This window comes from Trichomonascus vanleenenianus (genome assembly GCF_965637985.1).
Source record: "Trichomonascus vanleenenianus strain CLIB 3782 genome assembly, contig: TRVA0_004S, whole genome shotgun sequence".
Lineage (NCBI taxonomy): Eukaryota > Fungi > Ascomycota > Dipodascomycetes > Dipodascales > Trichomonascaceae > Blastobotrys > Blastobotrys vanleenenianus.
The window spans coordinates 102,216-121,162 of NW_027481883.1; the positions used below are offsets into that span (position 1 = coordinate 102,216).

At 52.1% G+C, this 18,947-nt stretch overlaps 9 protein-coding genes across 9 annotated transcripts; 5 read left to right on the top strand and 4 right to left on the bottom strand.

The window, feature by feature from the left end:
• Positions 1-96: 96 nt before the first annotated feature.
• On the bottom strand, positions 97-2,571 carry SPC97 (gamma-tubulin-complex subunit SPC97; the record flags this gene model as incomplete). The annotated part of the gene is made up of 2 exons (XM_076682641.1): positions 97-2,469; positions 2,542-2,571. The coding sequence occupies 2 exons, from the start codon at positions 2,569-2,571 to the stop codon at positions 97-99; spliced, it is 2,403 nt and encodes an 800-aa protein (XP_076543003.1).
• An 81-nt stretch (positions 2,572-2,652) lies between these two features.
• Positions 2,653-3,457, top strand: PUP2 (proteasome core particle subunit alpha 5; the record flags this gene model as incomplete). The annotated part of the gene is made up of 2 exons (XM_076682642.1): positions 2,653-2,748; positions 2,795-3,457. 2 exons carry the CDS (start codon positions 2,653-2,655, stop codon positions 3,455-3,457), a joined length of 759 nt encoding a protein of 252 aa, XP_076543004.1.
• Positions 3,458-3,927: 470 nt separating this feature from the next.
• GCN5 (histone acetyltransferase GCN5) lies at positions 3,928-5,334 on the bottom strand (the record flags this gene model as incomplete). The annotated part of the gene is made up of 1 exon (XM_076682643.1): positions 3,928-5,334. One exon carries the CDS (start codon positions 5,332-5,334, stop codon positions 3,928-3,930), a length of 1,407 nt encoding a protein of 468 aa, XP_076543005.1.
• Positions 5,335-5,645: 311 nt separating this feature from the next.
• ATG7 (Atg7p) lies at positions 5,646-7,595 on the bottom strand (the record flags this gene model as incomplete). The annotated part of the gene is made up of 1 exon (XM_076682644.1): positions 5,646-7,595. The coding sequence occupies one exon, from the start codon at positions 7,593-7,595 to the stop codon at positions 5,646-5,648; it is 1,950 nt and encodes a 649-aa protein (XP_076543006.1).
• Positions 7,596-8,160: 565 nt separating this feature from the next.
• UPS1 (Ups1p) lies at positions 8,161-8,838 on the top strand (the record flags this gene model as incomplete). The annotated part of the gene is made up of 3 exons (XM_076682645.1): positions 8,161-8,195; positions 8,252-8,299; positions 8,352-8,838. 3 exons carry the CDS (start codon positions 8,161-8,163, stop codon positions 8,836-8,838), a joined length of 570 nt encoding a protein of 189 aa, XP_076543007.1.
• A 1,370-nt stretch (positions 8,839-10,208) lies between these two features.
• Positions 10,209-12,150, top strand: RIM4 (Rim4p; the record flags this gene model as incomplete). Its single annotated transcript, XM_076682646.1, has 2 exons — positions 10,209-10,245; positions 10,307-12,150. The coding sequence occupies 2 exons, from the start codon at positions 10,209-10,211 to the stop codon at positions 12,148-12,150; spliced, it is 1,881 nt and encodes a 626-aa protein (XP_076543008.1).
• Positions 12,151-13,216: 1,066 nt separating this feature from the next.
• On the top strand, positions 13,217-14,770 carry CKI1 (bifunctional choline kinase/ethanolamine kinase CKI1; the record flags this gene model as incomplete). Its single annotated transcript, XM_076682647.1, has 1 exon — positions 13,217-14,770. The coding sequence occupies one exon, from the start codon at positions 13,217-13,219 to the stop codon at positions 14,768-14,770; it is 1,554 nt and encodes a 517-aa protein (XP_076543009.1).
• Positions 14,771-15,149: 379 nt separating this feature from the next.
• Positions 15,150-16,430, bottom strand: KGD2 (dihydrolipoyllysine-residue succinyltransferase component of 2-oxoglutarate dehydrogenase complex, mitochondrial; the record flags this gene model as incomplete). Its single annotated transcript, XM_076682648.1, has 1 exon — positions 15,150-16,430. The coding sequence occupies one exon, from the start codon at positions 16,428-16,430 to the stop codon at positions 15,150-15,152; it is 1,281 nt and encodes a 426-aa protein (XP_076543010.1).
• A 1,008-nt stretch (positions 16,431-17,438) lies between these two features.
• Positions 17,439-18,183, top strand: USB1 (phosphoric diester hydrolase; the record flags this gene model as incomplete). The annotated part of the gene is made up of 2 exons (XM_076682649.1): positions 17,439-17,918; positions 17,968-18,183. 2 exons carry the CDS (start codon positions 17,439-17,441, stop codon positions 18,181-18,183), a joined length of 696 nt encoding a protein of 231 aa, XP_076543011.1.
• Between the last annotated feature and the right edge of the window lie 764 nt (positions 18,184-18,947).

Genomic DNA, 18,947 nt, shown 5'->3' on the forward strand with positions numbered 1-18,947 from the left:
TTCAATTGAACCGTTAGGTTAGCCTTTCGAACTCCCCATGCGTCGCAAAAGTTTCATTACTATCTGTACATGTCCAACATTGTGGAGTAATAAATATCACATACAAACTTCCAACAGAGCGCCAAGACTCAAAAGAACCGTAGTCTCAGTAGCAGCAAAGTAATTAATAGCCTCCATGAGAACCTTCAAATGGTGGTCAAAGCTGTTTTCGTACTGCTGCAACGTCGACTCGAGCCATGTCAGCAGCTCCTCTGGAGAAAGCTGTTCACCGTTCTTGTCAACCACCCGCTTAACCGTATGGCGCTCTCGTTCCGGCAGCGCAGTGGGATCTATCTGAATTAGCGTCTTGGACCGCTGGAGCAGGAACTCGCCAAACATGCGGCAGGCCATGAACAGCTTCGCCTGGAGTTTCAAAAGTTTCTGGTTAGTCAGCATACACTCCTTCATGCAAGTGTCAAGGTAGTATACATGCTGCTCAATGAGCGAGTCAACTGTTTTTGCGCGCTCGAGGCTCGTCTCAAGCTTACTCCAGTTGGGCTCAATGACTTCCATCGTGCAGAAATAAAGCACCTGTTGGACAAACAGCAGCATCCGTACCCGCAGGTTCGTGGCCTTGCGTTTCCACGCGTTAAGGCGGGCGATCTCGCTCTGGTGGCGCCACGCCGGCGATTTCATAGTGTCGCACCACGAGTTGTTGAAGGTGCGCTCAATGTTCTTGAGCTCTACCAGATGACGGAACAAGAGCTGGTAGCGCAGAATTGTCTTACGTGACAACACCAGCGATAGCGGGAACGGAATAGCAAAGTCCAGTTGCAAGCCCATTGCCGCCGAGAAATGCTTGGATGACTGCTTCTTGTCCGATCCAGACGCAGACCCCGTCGCCTTGGCAGCGGCGATCATCTTCTCTACGATCTCCGGGTTCGAGTTCGACCCGAGTCCTAGCGCATCGTTGGGGTCCATACCGCTGACATTCACAATCTTGAGCAGGTAGTCTGTAACGCTGGTGTGGGTCAGGTCGACCTGTACCTCGTCTTTGAAGGGGTCGGTCGCCGAGATGCTTCCTGGCTGGCGCAGGGACATGTCGAGCAGGTACTGCAGTTTCGTGATCGACGCCTTACGCGAACTTTTGCACAATTCCTTCTCGGCAATGTCCATAAAGCTGATGAAGAAGTCTGCGCGGTCGAGGAAGAAGTAGTGTTTGAGCGACCGTAGACGTGCCGGAAGCTCGTGGGTCTTGATAAGCAAGCTTAATAACGAGCTGTTGGCGTGGTGATACGCCGAGTTGAGACTCAGCACAATGCGGGTATCTTCGATTGAATCAAACTGCTCCTCAATGTCCGTGCCAGCATCATGACCACTACACTCCCGTACGACGTTGAGGTACTTTCCGGCGAGCAGGACCTTTTCGTAAATCTCCGGGCTCGACAGTTGCAACGGCAGGTCGTCCTTGCGGATGGTGTACCGCTTCTCCCAGTACTCGTCCGTATACTTGCCCTGCTTCTGCGCCTGGTTGTTACGGGGATCTCTTTTCGAGCTTTTGAGCTCCTGGATGAGGAACTCGTCGTGAGGGTCGTCAATAATGCCCCGGTGGATCCACAGGTTGAACATGCGGAGATACGGTTTCGACGCGTCCCACAACAGCTGTTCGAGGAACTTGCGAGCTTGAATGTCTCCCGAGTGTGTATTCAGCCTTTCGGCAAGTATCCTCAGCAGAGAGCCGCCTTTGCACACTGCGGAACGGGTTGACGAAACAGCCATGCCCAGCTCGTTCAGGTCTTTGCCGTCCTTCAAGTTCTCCAAAACCTTGTCAAAGTCGCTAAACATGTTTGCCGCCTGCTCGCTCTTTCTATCATTCTCTTTTAGCACGATCTGGGCGAGATCGTAGCAGTGTCTTAATAAAGTAGCAATCGACCCTAGTTGTACATTCATAGTGTGAAGCGTGAAGTTCTTGTTGTAGAACACCTGCCGCTCCAATTGCGCTACAAGCAGTCCATAATCGTTGAGCAGTTTACGAATACTCGCACACATAGCCTGATTTACCAGTCCAAACCCGTCTCTGCTCTGGCTGTCAATGAACGCCTTCAATGCGAGGCTATACCGCGTCGTATCGACAATTGACCGGGCCAGATCCTTCAGACTCGGATCGAGGCTTTTCGATATGCGAAACTCGGGGCCCTTGAGCCGGTCGAACTGGATGGTCGGGTCGTACGAGTCGCTGAACCGTACGTAATGCCCTTCGCACCCCATCATGACGTACAGCAAATCCTCCATAACGATAGCCTCCTGCGACTTGACGTCGAGCTTTTCGAGTGGCACGTGCTGCCGGAACCTCTGAGGCGCGTAGGCGTACTTAGGGAGTGTCGCGACTTTACACGCGAGCGTAGACACGGACGTCCCGCTCAGCGACACGCGGAAGGACCTGTCCTCATCCGGTCTCTCCTCATGCCTTACCCGCGAAACGCGGACAACCTATATTTATTAGCCATCCTGTCACATATTTACCAAAAAACACTCTCGTAATAGTAAGATAGGGTCACTCACCTCCTCTCGCACCGCGTACCGCTGCTCCATCGTTTGGGGGGTGTCTTTTGGGTCTTTTTTGGTGATTTGATCGCCACCACCGACACACACACAAACCACAACCACTAGAAGATGTTCCTTACACGAAGCGAATACGACAGAGGCGTGAGCACCTTCTCGCCAGAGGGACGACTGTTCCAGGTAGAGTACTCTCTGGAGGCCATCAAGGTAGGTCCACATTGACGGTAATTGGGGTTTGGCTAACGAAGTTCAGCTTGGGTCCACCGCAATTGGTGTTGCGACCTCAGAGGGCGTCATTCTCGGGGTGGAGAAGCGGGTGACCTCGTCCTTGCTCGAGTCCTCGTCCATTGAAAAGATTGTCGAGATTGAGCGCCACGTAGGATGCGCCATGTCTGGTCTGACTGCGGATGCCCGAACAATGATCGACCATGCCAGAGTCGAGGCGGTGAACCACAACTTCCAGTTCGACGAGCCGATAAAAGTAGAGTCCATCACGCAGTCTGTGTGCGATCTGGCGCTGCGGTTCGGTGAGGGTGCTGACGGTGAGGAGCGGATGATGTCCCGACCGTTTGGCGTGGCGTTGTTGATTGCGGGCATTGACGAGAACGGCCCACAGCTGTATCACACCGAGCCAACGGGCACTTTCTATCGATACGACGCCAAGGCAATTGGCAGCGGCAGCGAGGGAGCGCAGGCGGAGCTTCAGAACGAGTACCATGCGTCGTTGACGATGGCAGAGGCGGAGATTCTGGTGCTCAAGGTGCTGCGGCAGGTCATGGAGGAGAAGCTCGATGCGAAGAATGTACAGCTGTCGAGCGTGACCAAGGAGAAGGGGTTCAAGATTTACAATGATGAGGAAATGGCCGAGGTAGTTTCCCGGCTACAATCTCAGGTCGTTGAGGAAAACTTGTCGTAGACTATTTATCATTCAAATAATCATTTGGTAATCACATCCTCCGCGAATTGGAGCTAGGGGAGCTCGAGGGCTGATACTCCACTACTAATGGTACCCATAGTACAATTGGGGATGAACCCAACTGCACTGGAATATCCGGGATATTCCTTTTCAGTAAACATAACATGGCAATTAATAAATAATGGGGTGTCTATGAGAGTTTTTCAACTACAGTACCGTAGTCTGAGATGCAGCGTGGAGCTATTCAACTGGTACCACTGGCTGAGTAGATCTCCTGCATGGAATGAACTGCGGGAGTACTTCTGGTCAGTAGATGAGAGTGCTGAGAATTCCTTGAAAGTTGAGTCGCTTAATGGGTACCCTGGTAGGCTTCGCAGTAGAAGCAATTCGCAATTCGCTATCCACCATCGTCTTGGGCAGACCGATTAAGGTCGCAACTCACCATAGTCTCGGACAATTGAGGATGGGGGTTACTCCACTAGATGAGAATATTCCGGAATCTCCTTCACCTTGGAATAAAGGAACTTCTCCAGCTTGGTAGCGTTCTTATAATAAGTCGTCGTCTCGTTATTGTACGACCGACAGTTATTAAAGACCAATCTCGCATCGTTGAGGAAATCCTCCAGCGACTGGTACACATCTGCCTCCAGTCTTTGCTCCATTGTCGCGAGATCCATCGGCTCCTTAATAACCTCGTAATAGTCCGGCACTTCGTCCCTGTTCACCGGCTGCGCAAACGGCCACGCTGACGGGTGGTTCTGCATCTCGCTCAGCAAGTGCTGCATCACGGCAAAGTGCGGCCCCCGCTTTGGCCGTCGCGCCAGCTCATCCATCTCAGGCGTCCACCCAGCCTCCTTGAGCCCCGGGATCGTCATGGGGTCAATCGGTTCGCTACTCTCCTTAAACTTCTTTATGCCTGGATGAACAATATGCGACCGGGAGATCTCGCGGATTTTGCGCATAATAGCCGCTTTCTGGAGTAGCAAGATCTTGCTAGCGTCAAGATACCGGATTTTGGGCAGCATCGTGCACTGCATGATCGTACCACCTTCGTAATCCTTGATATACCCCATCCAGATCGACTTATCAAGCGTGATCTCCTTGGTGAACCCTTGCTTCTTGAAGTATCCAATGGCGTAGTTGTCGGCGTAAGTGAGAAAATGCATGATGGGGCTCGTCGCTTTGACGTAGTCCTTAAGATGATTCATCATGTGCGCACCATAACCCCGGACCTGCTCCGTCGACGAGATGGCGCAGAACACAATCTCGGCAAACTTACGCGAGTCGAACGGCCTGTAAGTGATACCTCCAACCACTGTCAGCGGCTTGCGCACCACGGCAATTGACAGATGGCTGCGGTCATACACCAGCCGCGCAATGTACTCTTTGGGCATTTTGGGCAGCTGCTTCTGGAAAATATTTTTCAGCCCAGTGAGAATCATCAGGCTCTCCTTGCTGTTATCGTTGTTCACGACACGGAACTCTATGCGCCCTTCCTTTTCTTCAATGGCGGCCGCACGCTCGCGGTATTTGTACTCCACGCCATCAAACTCGAACTTGCGCACGTGCGTCTCGTCTTCTTCTTCCTCTTCTTCTTCACCACCTTCCTTCTTTTTTCCGTCCTCGTTTTCTTCGTCGTCGCCTTCTTCCTTTTCTTCCTTCTCCTCTTCGTCTTCGTCTTCGTCTTCGTCGTCGTCCTGGTCGTCCTGGTCATCCTTCGCTTCGGAAGGTGTCTCGCCGTTCGTCTCGGCTATTTCCTTCTCATTGTCTTCCTCTTCGGTCTTGACTTTCTTAGTATCCTGTTCGTCTTCAAGACTCACGTCAGAGCCCTTCCGTTTATGCATCTCGTCGGGCTCGGGAGACGATCTATCCGTCATGATCTGATCCACGTCTAGGGGTGGTGTAGTTGGTGTTCCTCATGTTGAGGTTGCCGGCCACTTTGGGAAATTTGCCACGCCGCGCCAAATGCGGCTCACACACTACAGCCATACCATGTTCGGCAATTCATAAAAGCTCGTGAAAATAGATTAATGAAATACAATAGAACGGTTTTAATCGATATACTAAATTAGGTCGTTGGAATAGATTCATGAAATATCAATTTATTCTGTCACGGTTCAAAAAATCAAGTGTATAGTCTAGCCGAATTAAGGCCTTATAAATACGTTAAGTAATATCTAAATTGAGGTTAATCACTCTCCGAAAAATCATCTACCATGTTGTCAACATCCTGCTGAATTTGTTTAAGGCCGCTAACCTCCTCAACATACCCCGGCTCATTGAGCGCACGCTTGACAAACTGCCATCCGCCATCAATCCAGGCCTGCGTAATAGCAGGAGAACACGCGGAGCATGCGTTATAGCTTGGCCCCCATATCTTCATCACGTCGAATCCCCGTAGGAATCCACGAATCTGGTGTGGAGTCTTGCCCAGCAAATTCTCACTGTCCGCTCCATCCTGCTCCGGAGAAGGAGCCAATCCCTTCTTCGGGTGCTGGATAACAGACACCAAAAGCTCCACGGCCGTCGAGGATGCCAGCATTGCAACTCCGGGACGGGTAACTGTACACATCTGGTCTAGCGTCTGGTTTGACGCGCTGTCAATAGGAGCAACAACGTCGTTACAGAAATAGCACCCGAGATGAGGTGCCAAATTCTTGGGAGTGCTCATGCCATGCCTCATTACTAGGTAGCTGTCGAATCCCAGAGCAGCGTTGATGACCAGCTTACGCCGAGCACTGGCAATGACAGACGGCAGCCACCGCGACTCGCGGCTGTCCATCAACAAAAATACCACGTCATGAGCATCAATAAGCTCTATTAGCTTGTCATAGTCCTGTTTCTGCGTTTCTTCGTTAGTAATCGGATGCCCTGCCATAGGGACCGTGAGCGTGTGGCCAGCGGAGTCCACCGACGGGTAGATCTCCTTGAGCGCTTTGGCCGCTTGTTCCGCCTTTGGAACACCGCCGTTGAGGCAGTCTTTAAACGTATACAGCGGCTGGCGCACCGGGTTCGAATACGACACCCGTCCACTGTCAACAAAAGTGATCGTTCTCACGCCCCACCCGAGAAGGGCTCGACCAATGTAACTGCCCAGCGTTCCAGCGCCTAGCAAAAGACACGAAGTGTCTTTGATTTTCTGCAGGTCTAGCTGTGGTGCAATTCTCCACTTCATCAGTTTGAGATTGAGGTCGACAGCCTGGTCGGCTAGTTGCACTGGGTCGATGAGAGACCCCAGGTCAGAGATCTTGGGCGACAGCTTGTCGTTACTATTACGCTCCCATCCTAAAATCTTTATCTCAGAAGGTGGGAGCTTGGATACGTCAGTTTTCACCGACACAGGGAGCAGCACGCTCTTCGGCTTATCTGATGGTACACAGTCGCGGATAGACAAAATAGTCGCGTCCTTCCATAACGCGCCGATTAGCGCCAGGAGGTTTCTCATGGGCCAGCCCATGACACCCGGAATAGTCGATGGATCCTGGAATGCTACAATTCGCTCGTCGTCTTCTTCAAAGAACGTCTCGTGGTCGCTCAGCCGGGCCAAAACCCACTGCTCGCCGACTTTCTTGGCCAGAAAAAATGGCCATTGCGTGTAATTCTCTGTAGAAGCAAACTGTTTGACGGCTAAAATCAGTGCATTTGCTTCTTCGGGCGACACCGATCGCTGCTGGCCCGCGATTTCCCATTCCGTAGTTATACTTGGGAAGCAGAACCAGTAGTAGAACTTGTATATCTTCAAGTCGGAGAAAGCAATGACGTGGAACTCATTGAGCACTGCGGGATTGTTCAATGCTGCCCCGTTCTTAATCGCCGACACAATGGCAAGCCCTTCTTGGCGCACAGCTTCCAGCTTATCGAGCTGCTTGAACGACTCAATTGTGTTGAAATTCATGAGCGAACCAGGTGCGTAGAGCGCCAGTGGGAAGGACTCTAGCACGGTGTCGCCAAACTCGCGAAAGCTGGTTCCAGAGACCGAGATACTCGGGGATGCGGTCGGTTGCAGCGGAACGGCGTAGGTGCCATGAATGGCGACCTTCTCCTCGCTCAGCTTCAATTCGGTAAGCTTCCGCTCGGCAAACTCCTTGAAAAAGGCCGCGTCTGAAAAAGATTTGAACGGCGCAAACTTGACCGACATGGTTGTAGATATCCTCAGTGGCGGTTTAAAAAGTCGTCTACCGATAACCCCTCCTTGAGTACTACCCCAAGATAGCAGCATCCAGGGGACGGGGTCAGCCGTTCGGTGTCATTTGACGTCAATCGCTTATGTCATGGACAAGCACAGTGATGAGTCATATTGTTGGTATAATTAACGCTAAACTACCGCCACTTGGCCGCGGCCGGTCGATATTGCAGATGATGAACCTAATAGACGCTACATAGAGCTTTAATTTAAAGGGAATTCAATCTGTCTATTTCTAAATCCATTCTAATAATAGCGACTTTATTGCATCAACCCGCGGCAGATTGCTCGTTGATGATGGAGCCCGGTGTCAGATTGCTCGTTGATGGGGGAGGCCGAGGGTTCGGATATGAACGCAAATACGGGGCCCCGGTGGCACGGTTAAGACTCGGTTAAGTAGTTAACCTGACTATTTTTTTGTGAAATAATCCCCCCAATCATCCGATGCTCATTTGAAATTTGTCCCCCAGACAAGGTGATTTGCGACTTTCTGGCATCCCCCGGGTGCGAATAGACAGAGATGGTACTTGCATATACTTCGACGCACCAGTACGAGTAAGTAGAGGTGCAAAGTTCTGGCGATTTTGAGTGCATGCTAACAAATTTCCTAGCTACGACTTCGCCACGACTAGTTTGGCGCACTATAACAAGTACCCAAAGTAAGTGGAGCAAGTTTTATGTAACATTGAGGCATAGCTAACCACGTACTAGTCCATTCTCGTCTCATGTGGCCTCCGCGGATACCGTCTCGCAGTACATTGACAAGTTCAACCGGCTGCACACCGAGCGACTGATCCGAAAGAAGGGCCGACTGCCGGCGTTCATCAAGCCTTTCCTAGGCAAGATTTCCGAGTCATGGGTCCTCGAGACGACAATTGTCGACCCGACCAACGCAAAAATGGAGAGTTGGACTCGCAATCTCGACCACACGGCGGTTTTGAAAGTGGACGAGTTCACGGTGTATCAGGCAGACTCGCTGCGGGCGACGTGCACCAGGGCGCACAACAACGTATCATTTGTAAGCAACTTTGGCTGGGGTGTGCGGGAGAAAATTGAGAACTGGAGCTATAAGCGGTTCATGAAGAACATCCAGCAGTCGCGCAAGGGCATGTCGTTTGTCATGGAGCATCTGCGAGAAAAAGGCATCAAGGCGTTTCGTCAAATGCAGTTGAGCACTGCTAAGAGCGCGATCAACTAACCATTAACTTATTGTATTGTAAATAGTAACAATTACTGCATTTGATATGTGTACCGGGTGCATCGATTTCTTGGTATCCCCGTAACGAGTGCATCGATTTCTCAGGAGGGGGGGACACAGCCACCAATTACATGTACAGCTATACATGAAAGGAACTCGTGAGATCTCTGGCAGAGGCGAGTCTACGTATTTTTTCGTACCCCATAGTTCTGTTCAAGCCTCGATGTGTACCCCTTTTCTCCTGCACTGCCGATAGGCCGGGGGTGGGGGTTTGATAAGATCATGAGAGGGCTACAATTTCAGGGGGGAGAGCAGGCCAAAAGAATCGGGTCACAAACTACTAGTGATGTATCTTGTAATCTATCATATCTCTGAAAGGGAGCGAGGGAAGCGAGGGAAGAAAGAGCGGCAATATGATCAGTCATTTTCTTCATGAATTGCGGTTATATAAAGACAAACACAACAAATAACGAAACTATGAAAATAAATGTCGCATTTGGATAAAGTAGCGAGATTCAACAGCGATATCCTCCCTAGCGCCATTGAATCGCTGAAATCCAAAGAGAGGTACCTAGAGACAGCAATTAACACTCTAGAAAAGAACGAAAAGAGCGAAAACGGCGAAAAGGGCAAAGAATGCGTGTCAATTTCGGTCGAAGATTTGGCCCTGCGTACCTACTTCGCAATTAAGGAGAACGTCTCCAGCCTCAAGCTACTACTAGTACTCCATGGCAAGCAGTAAGTATGATCCGTGGTGCACTCTACCCCTGGATTATGCTAACCCCAGGGCTGTGTTGGGAAAGGATTGACAACGTCGGTAAGGAGGCAATTGCCCCAGGAAATTCTATTAAGTGGCTAACTACATATACGAAGAAAGCATGCTCAAGTTCGTATCGGCGAACTTCCCGCAAAAGCATAAGCGCCTTCGAAGAAGGTTCAAACGGTACCGATCTCGGCTCCACGCCGCCAAATCGGCCACCGATCAACTCAAGCTCGCGCTCCAGACGAAGTATAGCCTAAACGAGCTGATTAATCTCTTGTCAGTGCTCCTGAACTTCTCTATCAATGCAGCTGCCCTCGTCCAGGGCGTCTAGGCTGTTGCGGCGATGATGACGCGGGCGATCCTTGCCTAATTGAGTATGCTGTTAATACAACAATAGTAGAGCCATCATTGGAGCTTAATTCGATTATATAAAGCGCTCCGTTCGCTGCTAGGTTGTTTCCATCCTGACTACTTCTCTCTCTCCCCCCTCGCCCCCCAGTCGTAGTTTCATTTATAGAAATTTCCACACTCTCCAGCTAGTCGGCTATTTCGTAGGATCCCACTACTACTACTAAACATATACACACACCCCATCGCAGTAGCTACAATGTCTTGTTCCAGCCCCGCGTCTACTAGTGGCGACAGTAAGTTAGACCATACTTTGTTTACAAATTACCAATGTCGCTAACGATTTTCAACTCGCAGAAAAAGCATCAATTGACGATCACAAGGAGAGTCTCTCTGACTCGGCCTTGCCCTATGAGGGCAGCAATTACGAGTCTGAAGAGTTTGGCGCCTCATCATCTGAACAGGAGGAGGAAGAATACGAGGAAGAAGATGATGAGTCAAACGATGCTGAAAATAGGGAGGCCAGTGAACTAGCGTCTGAGCTTCCCCAACAGCCTCGGCGGTTACGGGGAAGGCCCTCTTCGTGCGTGTTTGTCGCGAGCCTTTCAGCGGCGCATTCAGATGACCATCTATGTCTCTCCGTCAAGAACCACTTTGAAAAGTGGGGTGAGATCACGCTCGTCAAGGTACTCCGCGACCAGGTCAACCGGCCGTATGCATTTGTCCAGTACACCAGCGATCAAGATGCGGCGGCTGCGCTGGCCGGCGCGCAGCATAATACCCTCGACGGGCGTACCATCCGGGTGGAACCGGCCAAGGTCAATCGCACGCTGTACATCACGCCGCTCAAAGAGAGCCTTGCCGACGAAGAGGTGGTGAGCGACTTTCTCAGCCAGTTTGGAGAGGTTGAGGAGCTTGTCTACAGCCCCGTGCCGCTGGGCGCCGTGCGCCGAAACAAAAACTGGTTCGCCAAGTTCGCGTACCGCGACGACGCGATCCGCGCCTATGCCAGTCTTCGGCTCGACAGTTCATGGTCCGCCGAGTGGACGCAGAACCTCGAGAGCCCGACTGAGCACAATGTCATTGATAAGCTGTCTATTTTTGTCGGCCAACTCGACTCGCGAGTGACGCGGGAGATGCTGGTAGAGCGGTTTGGCCGCCATGGCGAGGTCGTTGATTGCAACCTTATTATCCGTCACAACGATCCAAAGTACGGCGATCTGGTGCGAAACACGTCGTTTGCATTCATCAAGTTTAGCTGCGAGCAGGCTGCGGCCGAGGCCGTGGAGCAAGAGAATCACACCATTTTTATGGACAAGACTATCCACGTGCAGTATCGAGAGCTATACCATCAAGGATCCCACCATCATCATCACAACCATCAGCAAAATCATCATCACGGGGGCCACAATCGTGTGCAACATCATGCTTATCGAGGATATGTTTCGCGTGAGCCACGGCTTCAGCTTGCCCCTCCACCTATTAATCTGCCATCCAAGTATGAGCAGCAGCAGCCCGCGCCAGTGCCACCAGTTCCTGCAGTAAGTGCTGCGCACTACCACGGCGGTCGAATTGCTACCCGGCACAGTTCACTTCCAATGACGCCCATCCCGGCACGCAAGGGACTCCAGCAACAAACTCAGCCGTCTCAGCAACCGCAAAAGCCTTGGAAAAAGTACTCTCCGCAGTACAATACTTCGACCCAGGCCCACCGCGGATCACCCTATATTACGCCCTCGCCAACGGCGACCTCTTCTCCGAGCAGTTACCGACAGTCGCCGCAGTCCATTGCGAGCTCGGCCACGTCTCTGTGGGGCCAACGGAAGGGCGAGGCCTACACTCCTCCTCACAGGCGAAGATCAGAGTCTGCGAAGCCGGTAGTGACTTTTTCGGCGGGCAAGGAGGATGAGTCTCCACAGCCTCGCACGATGGCCAAGCTTGCTCCTCCGACCGGATCGCGCCCATTTGTGCCGCGTCCCAAGGCTGCCGCCAAGCCAGTGACCTCACCTGAGCCGGGCGGCAGTGGGTTCTATGCTGCCATGGAGGGCGCTGGGGGGTTCTACTCTGCGCCAATGCCGCCTGGGTACTTCCCGCCGTACTATTCCTATGATGGAGCTGCCATGATGTATCCTTATTACTACGGCATGTATCAGTATCCCGTGGCTGCTGCCGGCTACAATGCCAATTCTAAGAAGAATTGATTACGTGCTACCATGCGATTGCTACATATCGAATGCGATTGCTACATGGCTTTTTACGACTCATGACCTGTTTGATTATAGATTTATTTATTTATTTTATTTATTATCCAATATACATCTTGCTTTACTATTTAACCACTTGCAGAAGTGATCAATGCAACCGAGCCTATCATGCTTTACAACCTGCAGTAATCCAATAAAACTGTGCCTATCAACTGTGCCTATCGTGCTTTACAACTTGCAGAGATGATCCAATATAACTCAGCCTATCATGCTATACTACTTGCAGAGGCCATAGTACAGCTAAGCCTATCACGCTTTACCACTTGCAAAAATGATTTAATAACCCATTGCTTTACTACTTACAGATACGATTCTATTTTCGAGATTACCAGGAACATCCACATGACATGTGGTGCTATAACGGTATTACCTGGTGCAACGCAATAACGGCATTAGATGACATACTCCTGTTGCAGTGTACCAAATTTCTGTTGCAGTTGTGTTGGTTCCCTTCTAGCGGTGTAACAAGTTTCTGTGACCGAAACACGGCAACTTACTGTAGTTACAACATACCAGCAGGCGCATTGCCAAAGCAGGGGCCTTACCACTTGCAGACCCAATCTCTCCGCTGCTTCAACTGGGGCCCAGTCCCCAGACCCCCGTAGCTCTGCTTCGCAGAAAGATCAGAGAACATGTTCGATCGCCTGTCTCGCCAATGTCTGTCGGATAATTTTTCAACCCGTCACGCGACTGCGCAGGGGCCAGGACGTTTTTAATATAGCCAAGCGATGTGCATCCCAGAGATGGTGCCGATTACTGCATGGCCATGGCCAGATGCCGGCCATAGTCGGACAATGGCACTGCAGGGTATAAAATCACATGGGTCGGCCGCCTCCCAACAAACCTCCCCCCCTCGCATCTTGTCTTTTTCGCCGGGAAAACGACGCACTCTGTGACCAGTAAAGCTTAGCTTGTAAAAGGGACGTTGAGATTTGTAGCCTCGTAGCAGAAGAAGAGAAGTCTCTGTAAATACTACATTGTGAACCAGTAGAGAGAGAGAGTAATGGTAGCGCGGGAAATAGTGTCACCAGCCAAGCCTAAGAAGCCCGTACGACGGCTGTCGAACCAAGGGGCGGTCACGTTCGCCAGCCTCCCGACGACGCCACTTTCCGTGGCGACTGGCGGGTCTTCCTCGGAGCGCACAGAGGGAGAGGAAGCGGGGCAGTTTGCCGACGTGCGCCACGTCAAGTTCTTCCTGGACAACCGGCTGCCGGCTCTGTACTTCAAGCAGGACATCCTGCGGCTCATCCACTCGCTTAAGATCACGCGGTGGAAGCGGGTCGACATGGCGATGGCAGCGGACCTGCAGATCAAGCGCATGTCGGGCGCAATGACCAACGCCATCTACGCCGTGGAGCCGCCGGCGTACCTCAAGGAGGTCATCAAGGCCGCCTTCGCCAGCGACCCCAAGCACCTCCTGGCGCCGGGCAAGACGTACCACCACTGGATGCCGTCCAAGGTGCTGCTCCGGGTGTACGGGTCGCAGGTGGACCACCTCATTGACCGCGACGTCGAGCTGTCGGTGCTGCAGCGGCTGGCCCGCAAGGAGATCGGCCCCAAGCTGCTGGGCACCTTCTCCAATGGGCGGTTCGAGCAGTTCTTGGACGCCGTGGCGCTTACGAAGCACGAGTTAAGGAAGCCCGACATCTCGGCGCAGATTGCCAAGCGCATGCGCGAACTTCATGACAACATAGAGCTGCTCGCCTCGGAGCGCGACCAGGGCCCGGCTGTGTGGCGGAACCTCAGCCGTTGGTTCGACCGCGCCGCCATTGTGCTCAACAGGCTCGAGGCGCGGGACCCGGGGGCGACTGCGCGCATTCTGCAGTCGGACTTTGCCAGTTTCCGGGCCATGGTCGCCAAGTACCGCAAATGGATCACACAGCAGTACGGCGGCGAGGAGGAAGTTCGCAAGGAGCTTGTGTTCTGCCACAACGATGCTCAGTACGGCAACATTCTGCGGTTCACCCCGCCTCCAGGGTCGCCGCTCTTGCATCCGCAGCACGAGCACCGCCAATTGGTGGTGATTGACTTTGAGTACAGCGCGGCCAACATGCGCGGGTACGACATCGCCAACCACTTCAGCGAGTGGACCTACGACTACCATTCTGACCAGGCGCACCACAGCAGGGACGAGTGGTACCCGTCGCCGCAAGATCAGACGAACTTCGTGCAGAGCTATGTCGAACACGGCATGGACTCGTTCGACGACGAGGTAATTACACGCCAAACGGAATTCCTGCTAAGGCAGACGCTTCACTGGCGGGCCGCCGTCAGCGCCAATTGGTGCATTTGGGGCATTGTCCAGGCGGTCATTGATGAAACGGAGGAAATGAAGGAGCGCGAGGAAAAAGACGAGGAGCAGGGATACCGCTTCTCTGACAATACCAGCGACAAGAGTCCCACCCTGGAGGAGCCCGAGGTTGTCGATGAGGGTGATGAGTTTGATTACCTCGCATATGCCACTGAAAAAGCGCAGCTTTTCTGGACCGACATGATCAACCTTGGTCTGATCAATGAGTCCGACTACAAGGGTGTGCTCAGGACAATTGCTCATTAGTCCCCCTCCTCACTCTCACTCTCTCACTCTCTCTCTCTCTCTCATAGTGTATTATTATATGTAGATTAGACAGATTAACGATGTTACGGCTATTATCCTCGCTGCGATCTGGGCTGTAACGGGACATTTGTAACAACGTTGGGAGTTCGTTACACGGGTGTAACGGAAAAGTTGTTACATTACGAACACCATCCAAGCTATTGTACCCTTTGGGGGCTCGAACATGATGAATCGCTACAATATCTCAGCGAAGCAGAGCTACAGGGGGTTGGGGGCTGGCCCCCAAGTCAATTGCAACAGCAGGAGTCACTTGGGGGTACCAGTGGGGCTCAGCTGCGTGGGGTGAAGAGAATAAAATAGTGAAATTAGCAGGTCTCTATTAGATAAGGAGCATCTTTCGTGGGTCCTCGACAAGCTCCTTGACGGTCTTCAAGAAGGTGACGGCTTCTCGGCCGTCGAGAAGTCGGTGGTCGTAGGTGAGGGCGAGGTACATCATTGGACGCGACACGATCTGGCCGTTGACGACAACAGCCCGCTCCTTAACGCTGTGGAGGCCGAGCACGGCGGTCTGTGGCAGGTTGATGATTGGAGTACCGTACAGGGAGCCGAAGACACCGCCGTTGGAGATGGTGAAGGTGCCACCGCTCATGTCTTCGAGGGTGAGCTTACTGTCTCGGGCCTTGACGCCGAGATCGTGGATCTCCTTTTCAATGCCCATGACGTCGAGGCTCTCGGCGTTTCGCACGACTGGAGTAACCAGGCCCTTGGGCGTGGCGACAGCCACGGAAATGTCAACGTAGTCTCGGTAGACAATGGTGTCGCCGCCGTTGGGGCCCTCAATGGCCGCGTTGACGGCTGGGACCTCCTTCATGGCCAGCACACAAGCCCGGGAGAAGAGACCCATGAAGCCGAGCTTGGTACCCGTCTTCTTGAGCATCTCGTCTTTGTACAGCTTTCTCATCTCCATGACGGCAGACATGTCCACCTCCTGGAAGGTCGTCAGCGAGGCGGCCGTGTTCTGCGACTCCTTGAGCCGCTCGGCGATTCGCAGCCGCATTCGGTTCATCTTGACTCGGTTCTCGCCTCGCGCGAACGGCACCGCGCCGGCGGCCTCCTTCTTTGGCTCCTCCTTCTTGGGCTTTGGAGCTTCCTTCTTTGGCTCTTCGGCCTTAGCTGGGGCCTCCTCCTTCTTTGGGGCTTCCTCCTTTGGTGCCTCCTCCTTGGGCGCAGCGGCGGCGGCGCCGCCCTCGCCGGGCTCGATCTTCAGCAGAGGCTGGCCGACAACAACAGTGTCCTCTGGGTTCGCAAGGAACTCGGTGATGGTGCCGGAGATGGGGGCATTGACACTGACGTCGATCTTGTCCGTCTCAATGGTCGCAATCTCCTCGTCCTGGCTGACAAAGTCACCAATCTCCTTCTCAAAGCTTCGCAGAGTACCCTCCGTGATGGACTCGGCCATATCCGGAACCTTGACGGTCTCGGCGTAGAATCGCACCTGCAGCGGATTGAGCTTGGACAGGGTCGGTCGCGCCAGCGGAGCGTTGGTGGCTCGCGACGAGACGAACCGCGCCGTGGCGGCAAAAGTAGCCCGCTGGGCGGTACCAGCAACTCGCACACGGCTGGCTGTTCTTATCGACTGTCGTACACTATTTCGAATCATGATGCTCTGATCTCCAACTGTCTCCTGAGGGGGGGATGGGTAATCAGCAAGAATTGTCCCTTTATTTAACGGCCAATGGGAAGCGGAACAAAAATTTCTGGGGTTGAGATCACGGACCGCGCGGCCTGCACACCACCTGCCCCCTGCACGGTGTCGGGAAAACGGCACACGGCAGCAGCCCAGTCCAATTCACGTTTGGTCATCCAATTTTTCAATATCACTACGGCATAGGTTTACCGGACATTGATTTGACTAAATCCAGTGGGTTTTTTGCCTTTCTTTGGTCAATTGTCCTTTGGTTGCGAGCTTGCTGAGCAGCTCCGGAGGTCGGACGAGTTCGGAGATGTAAGGGATGCGATGCGTGCTTGCGCAGGCGGGCTCCGAAGACCGGAGAAGTATTCAGCCGTGCCTCTCGGTCACCGTATTACACCGTATACCATATTACGAAGGGCTATGGAAGCTCCTCTCCCTATCGTATGGATTTGGTGTATCATTGACACAGCAGAGTAGGAGAGCTATAGGTTATTTGTGGGCAATTTTGTAGAATTGCAAGAGCTTTGGATATCCAACGGTTGACGACACCCGACGGATAGATTAAGTGTGGTTCATTTCGATACATTTACATTGGGAGTGTGTAAGACGCCCTGCGCGGCTTACGCGGCGGTGCTGTCCACTGGCCGTCAACGGAGGGGCTTAACCAGTGAAATATGCTGCTTTTAATAGCGGGGCTTATCGAACTCCGCCGAGATAACCCGGTGGGCGGGGTTGAAGGGCGGTTGAAGGGTGGGAATACAGTACTTTTAAATAGCAAGGCTGATTGAACTCCGCCGAGATAGCCCGGCGGAGGGAGGGTGCCTTCGGGGAGGCTGGCACCCCCGACTTCGGGGACTGAGGAAGCGCCCCAGGAAGTCGGCATGTCGGTATGTCTTCGCGCGGCTGTGCAGCGATCTCATTGTACTGCGTAAGTCAAAGAGCACCACTCAACGGAGAGCAAAGATAAGCAGTAACATGTCGCTGGTGGACTACTCGAGCGAGTCTTCGGAGGAGGAGACACAGGACGTAAGCCTGCCGATTCCGGAGCAGGTACTGGATTTATACCAAACGGGGCCGCGAATCGACGATCCGAGTTTTCATGAGAACCGGACGAGGGTGTACCCGCATGTCGAAGGGCGATGGCCGTCGCACGTATACTTGGAGTGGATGCCGAGCGATCGGGGGTTGCTTAGGGGCATTGCGGACAGCGTAAGCATGGGCGGAGAACTGCATTCGTTTGTGGAGTCCGAGCTCGGTGTGCCGCACCCGCTACATATCAGCTTGTCGGACACGTTAATGATCGAGACAGATGAGAAGGAGAGGTTTTTGGAGCGGATGGAGGAGTTGAAGTTGGTAAAGCCGGTGACGGTTCGCGTCAGGAACCAGCCGATTGTGCTGAAAAATCAAACCAATTCGCGATGGTTTCTGGCGCTGCCAATTGAGGATGCGGGGATGGTAAGTTTCTATTACTTTTCTACGGGCAATTGTGCTAATAAGGATACAGATTACCAAGTTGATTGGTCGCGTGAATAATATTACTCGATCGCTGGGACAGCCAGAGTTGGAGGGCGATAATATCCACGTTTCTATTGCATGGTTTGATAGCGATTGTTATGATCAGGTCGCGCATCGCGTTGGCCAATTGGATATCGAGGGGCACCAGGAGATTACATTTGATCATATAAAAGTGAAAATCGGTAGAGTAGTGCATTCTATTTGACATATTATACTGTACTGTATTTGGTTATGGTTGTTCTGGGATGACGAGTGCAGTGATGCGTGCCGATGCATTCACGTAAAAGGCGATCACACAGTTCATTTCATGTCATGTACCTACGGTTTGTATGTATTTTTTTGTCTTATTTCCTCAAGATCTGTCGCATATTCATATTTATTTTTTTCTGTTTTATCTCACTTCAACATGGTCTGTCATAAAATTCATTCGGAACAATGTTGGTGCTTGCCAACTGACATGTGTACAATACCGTCGTAGTAGAATTCGAATACAAAACAGAGCATGTGTCAAGCGTGCAATCTCATGGCTAATCCCGCTCCGCATTAGATCTATCAGATCAGCAAAGGCAAGTCACAAAGCCTGCAGCGAAATTGTTGGTAATGGCTAGACTTGCGAATTCCGATATCGAAGATCTGACGAAAAATAAATTTCGGAAATATGACTACTGTACCGGTACTGTATATATCATCTAAGCCCACTCACTCACGGTACTTGTAGGGTTGTAATACTTGTATTGCTTGTAGAATACCGATTCTTTTTAGGTCATCAATACTTCTCGGTTCGCAGGTATATTGGTAACCATCACAAATATGTTGCATAATTTTTTTTAAAAAAAGTTCGTATGGTGAACCTGGACACTCGTACCACATTCTTAGACCCTGTATCAATAGTGTAGCAAGTTGTAGCGTAGTGAACTTATTGTTTGTTTTTGTGGTAAGACAGGTTTTACCGCGCCGCACCTTTGTAAA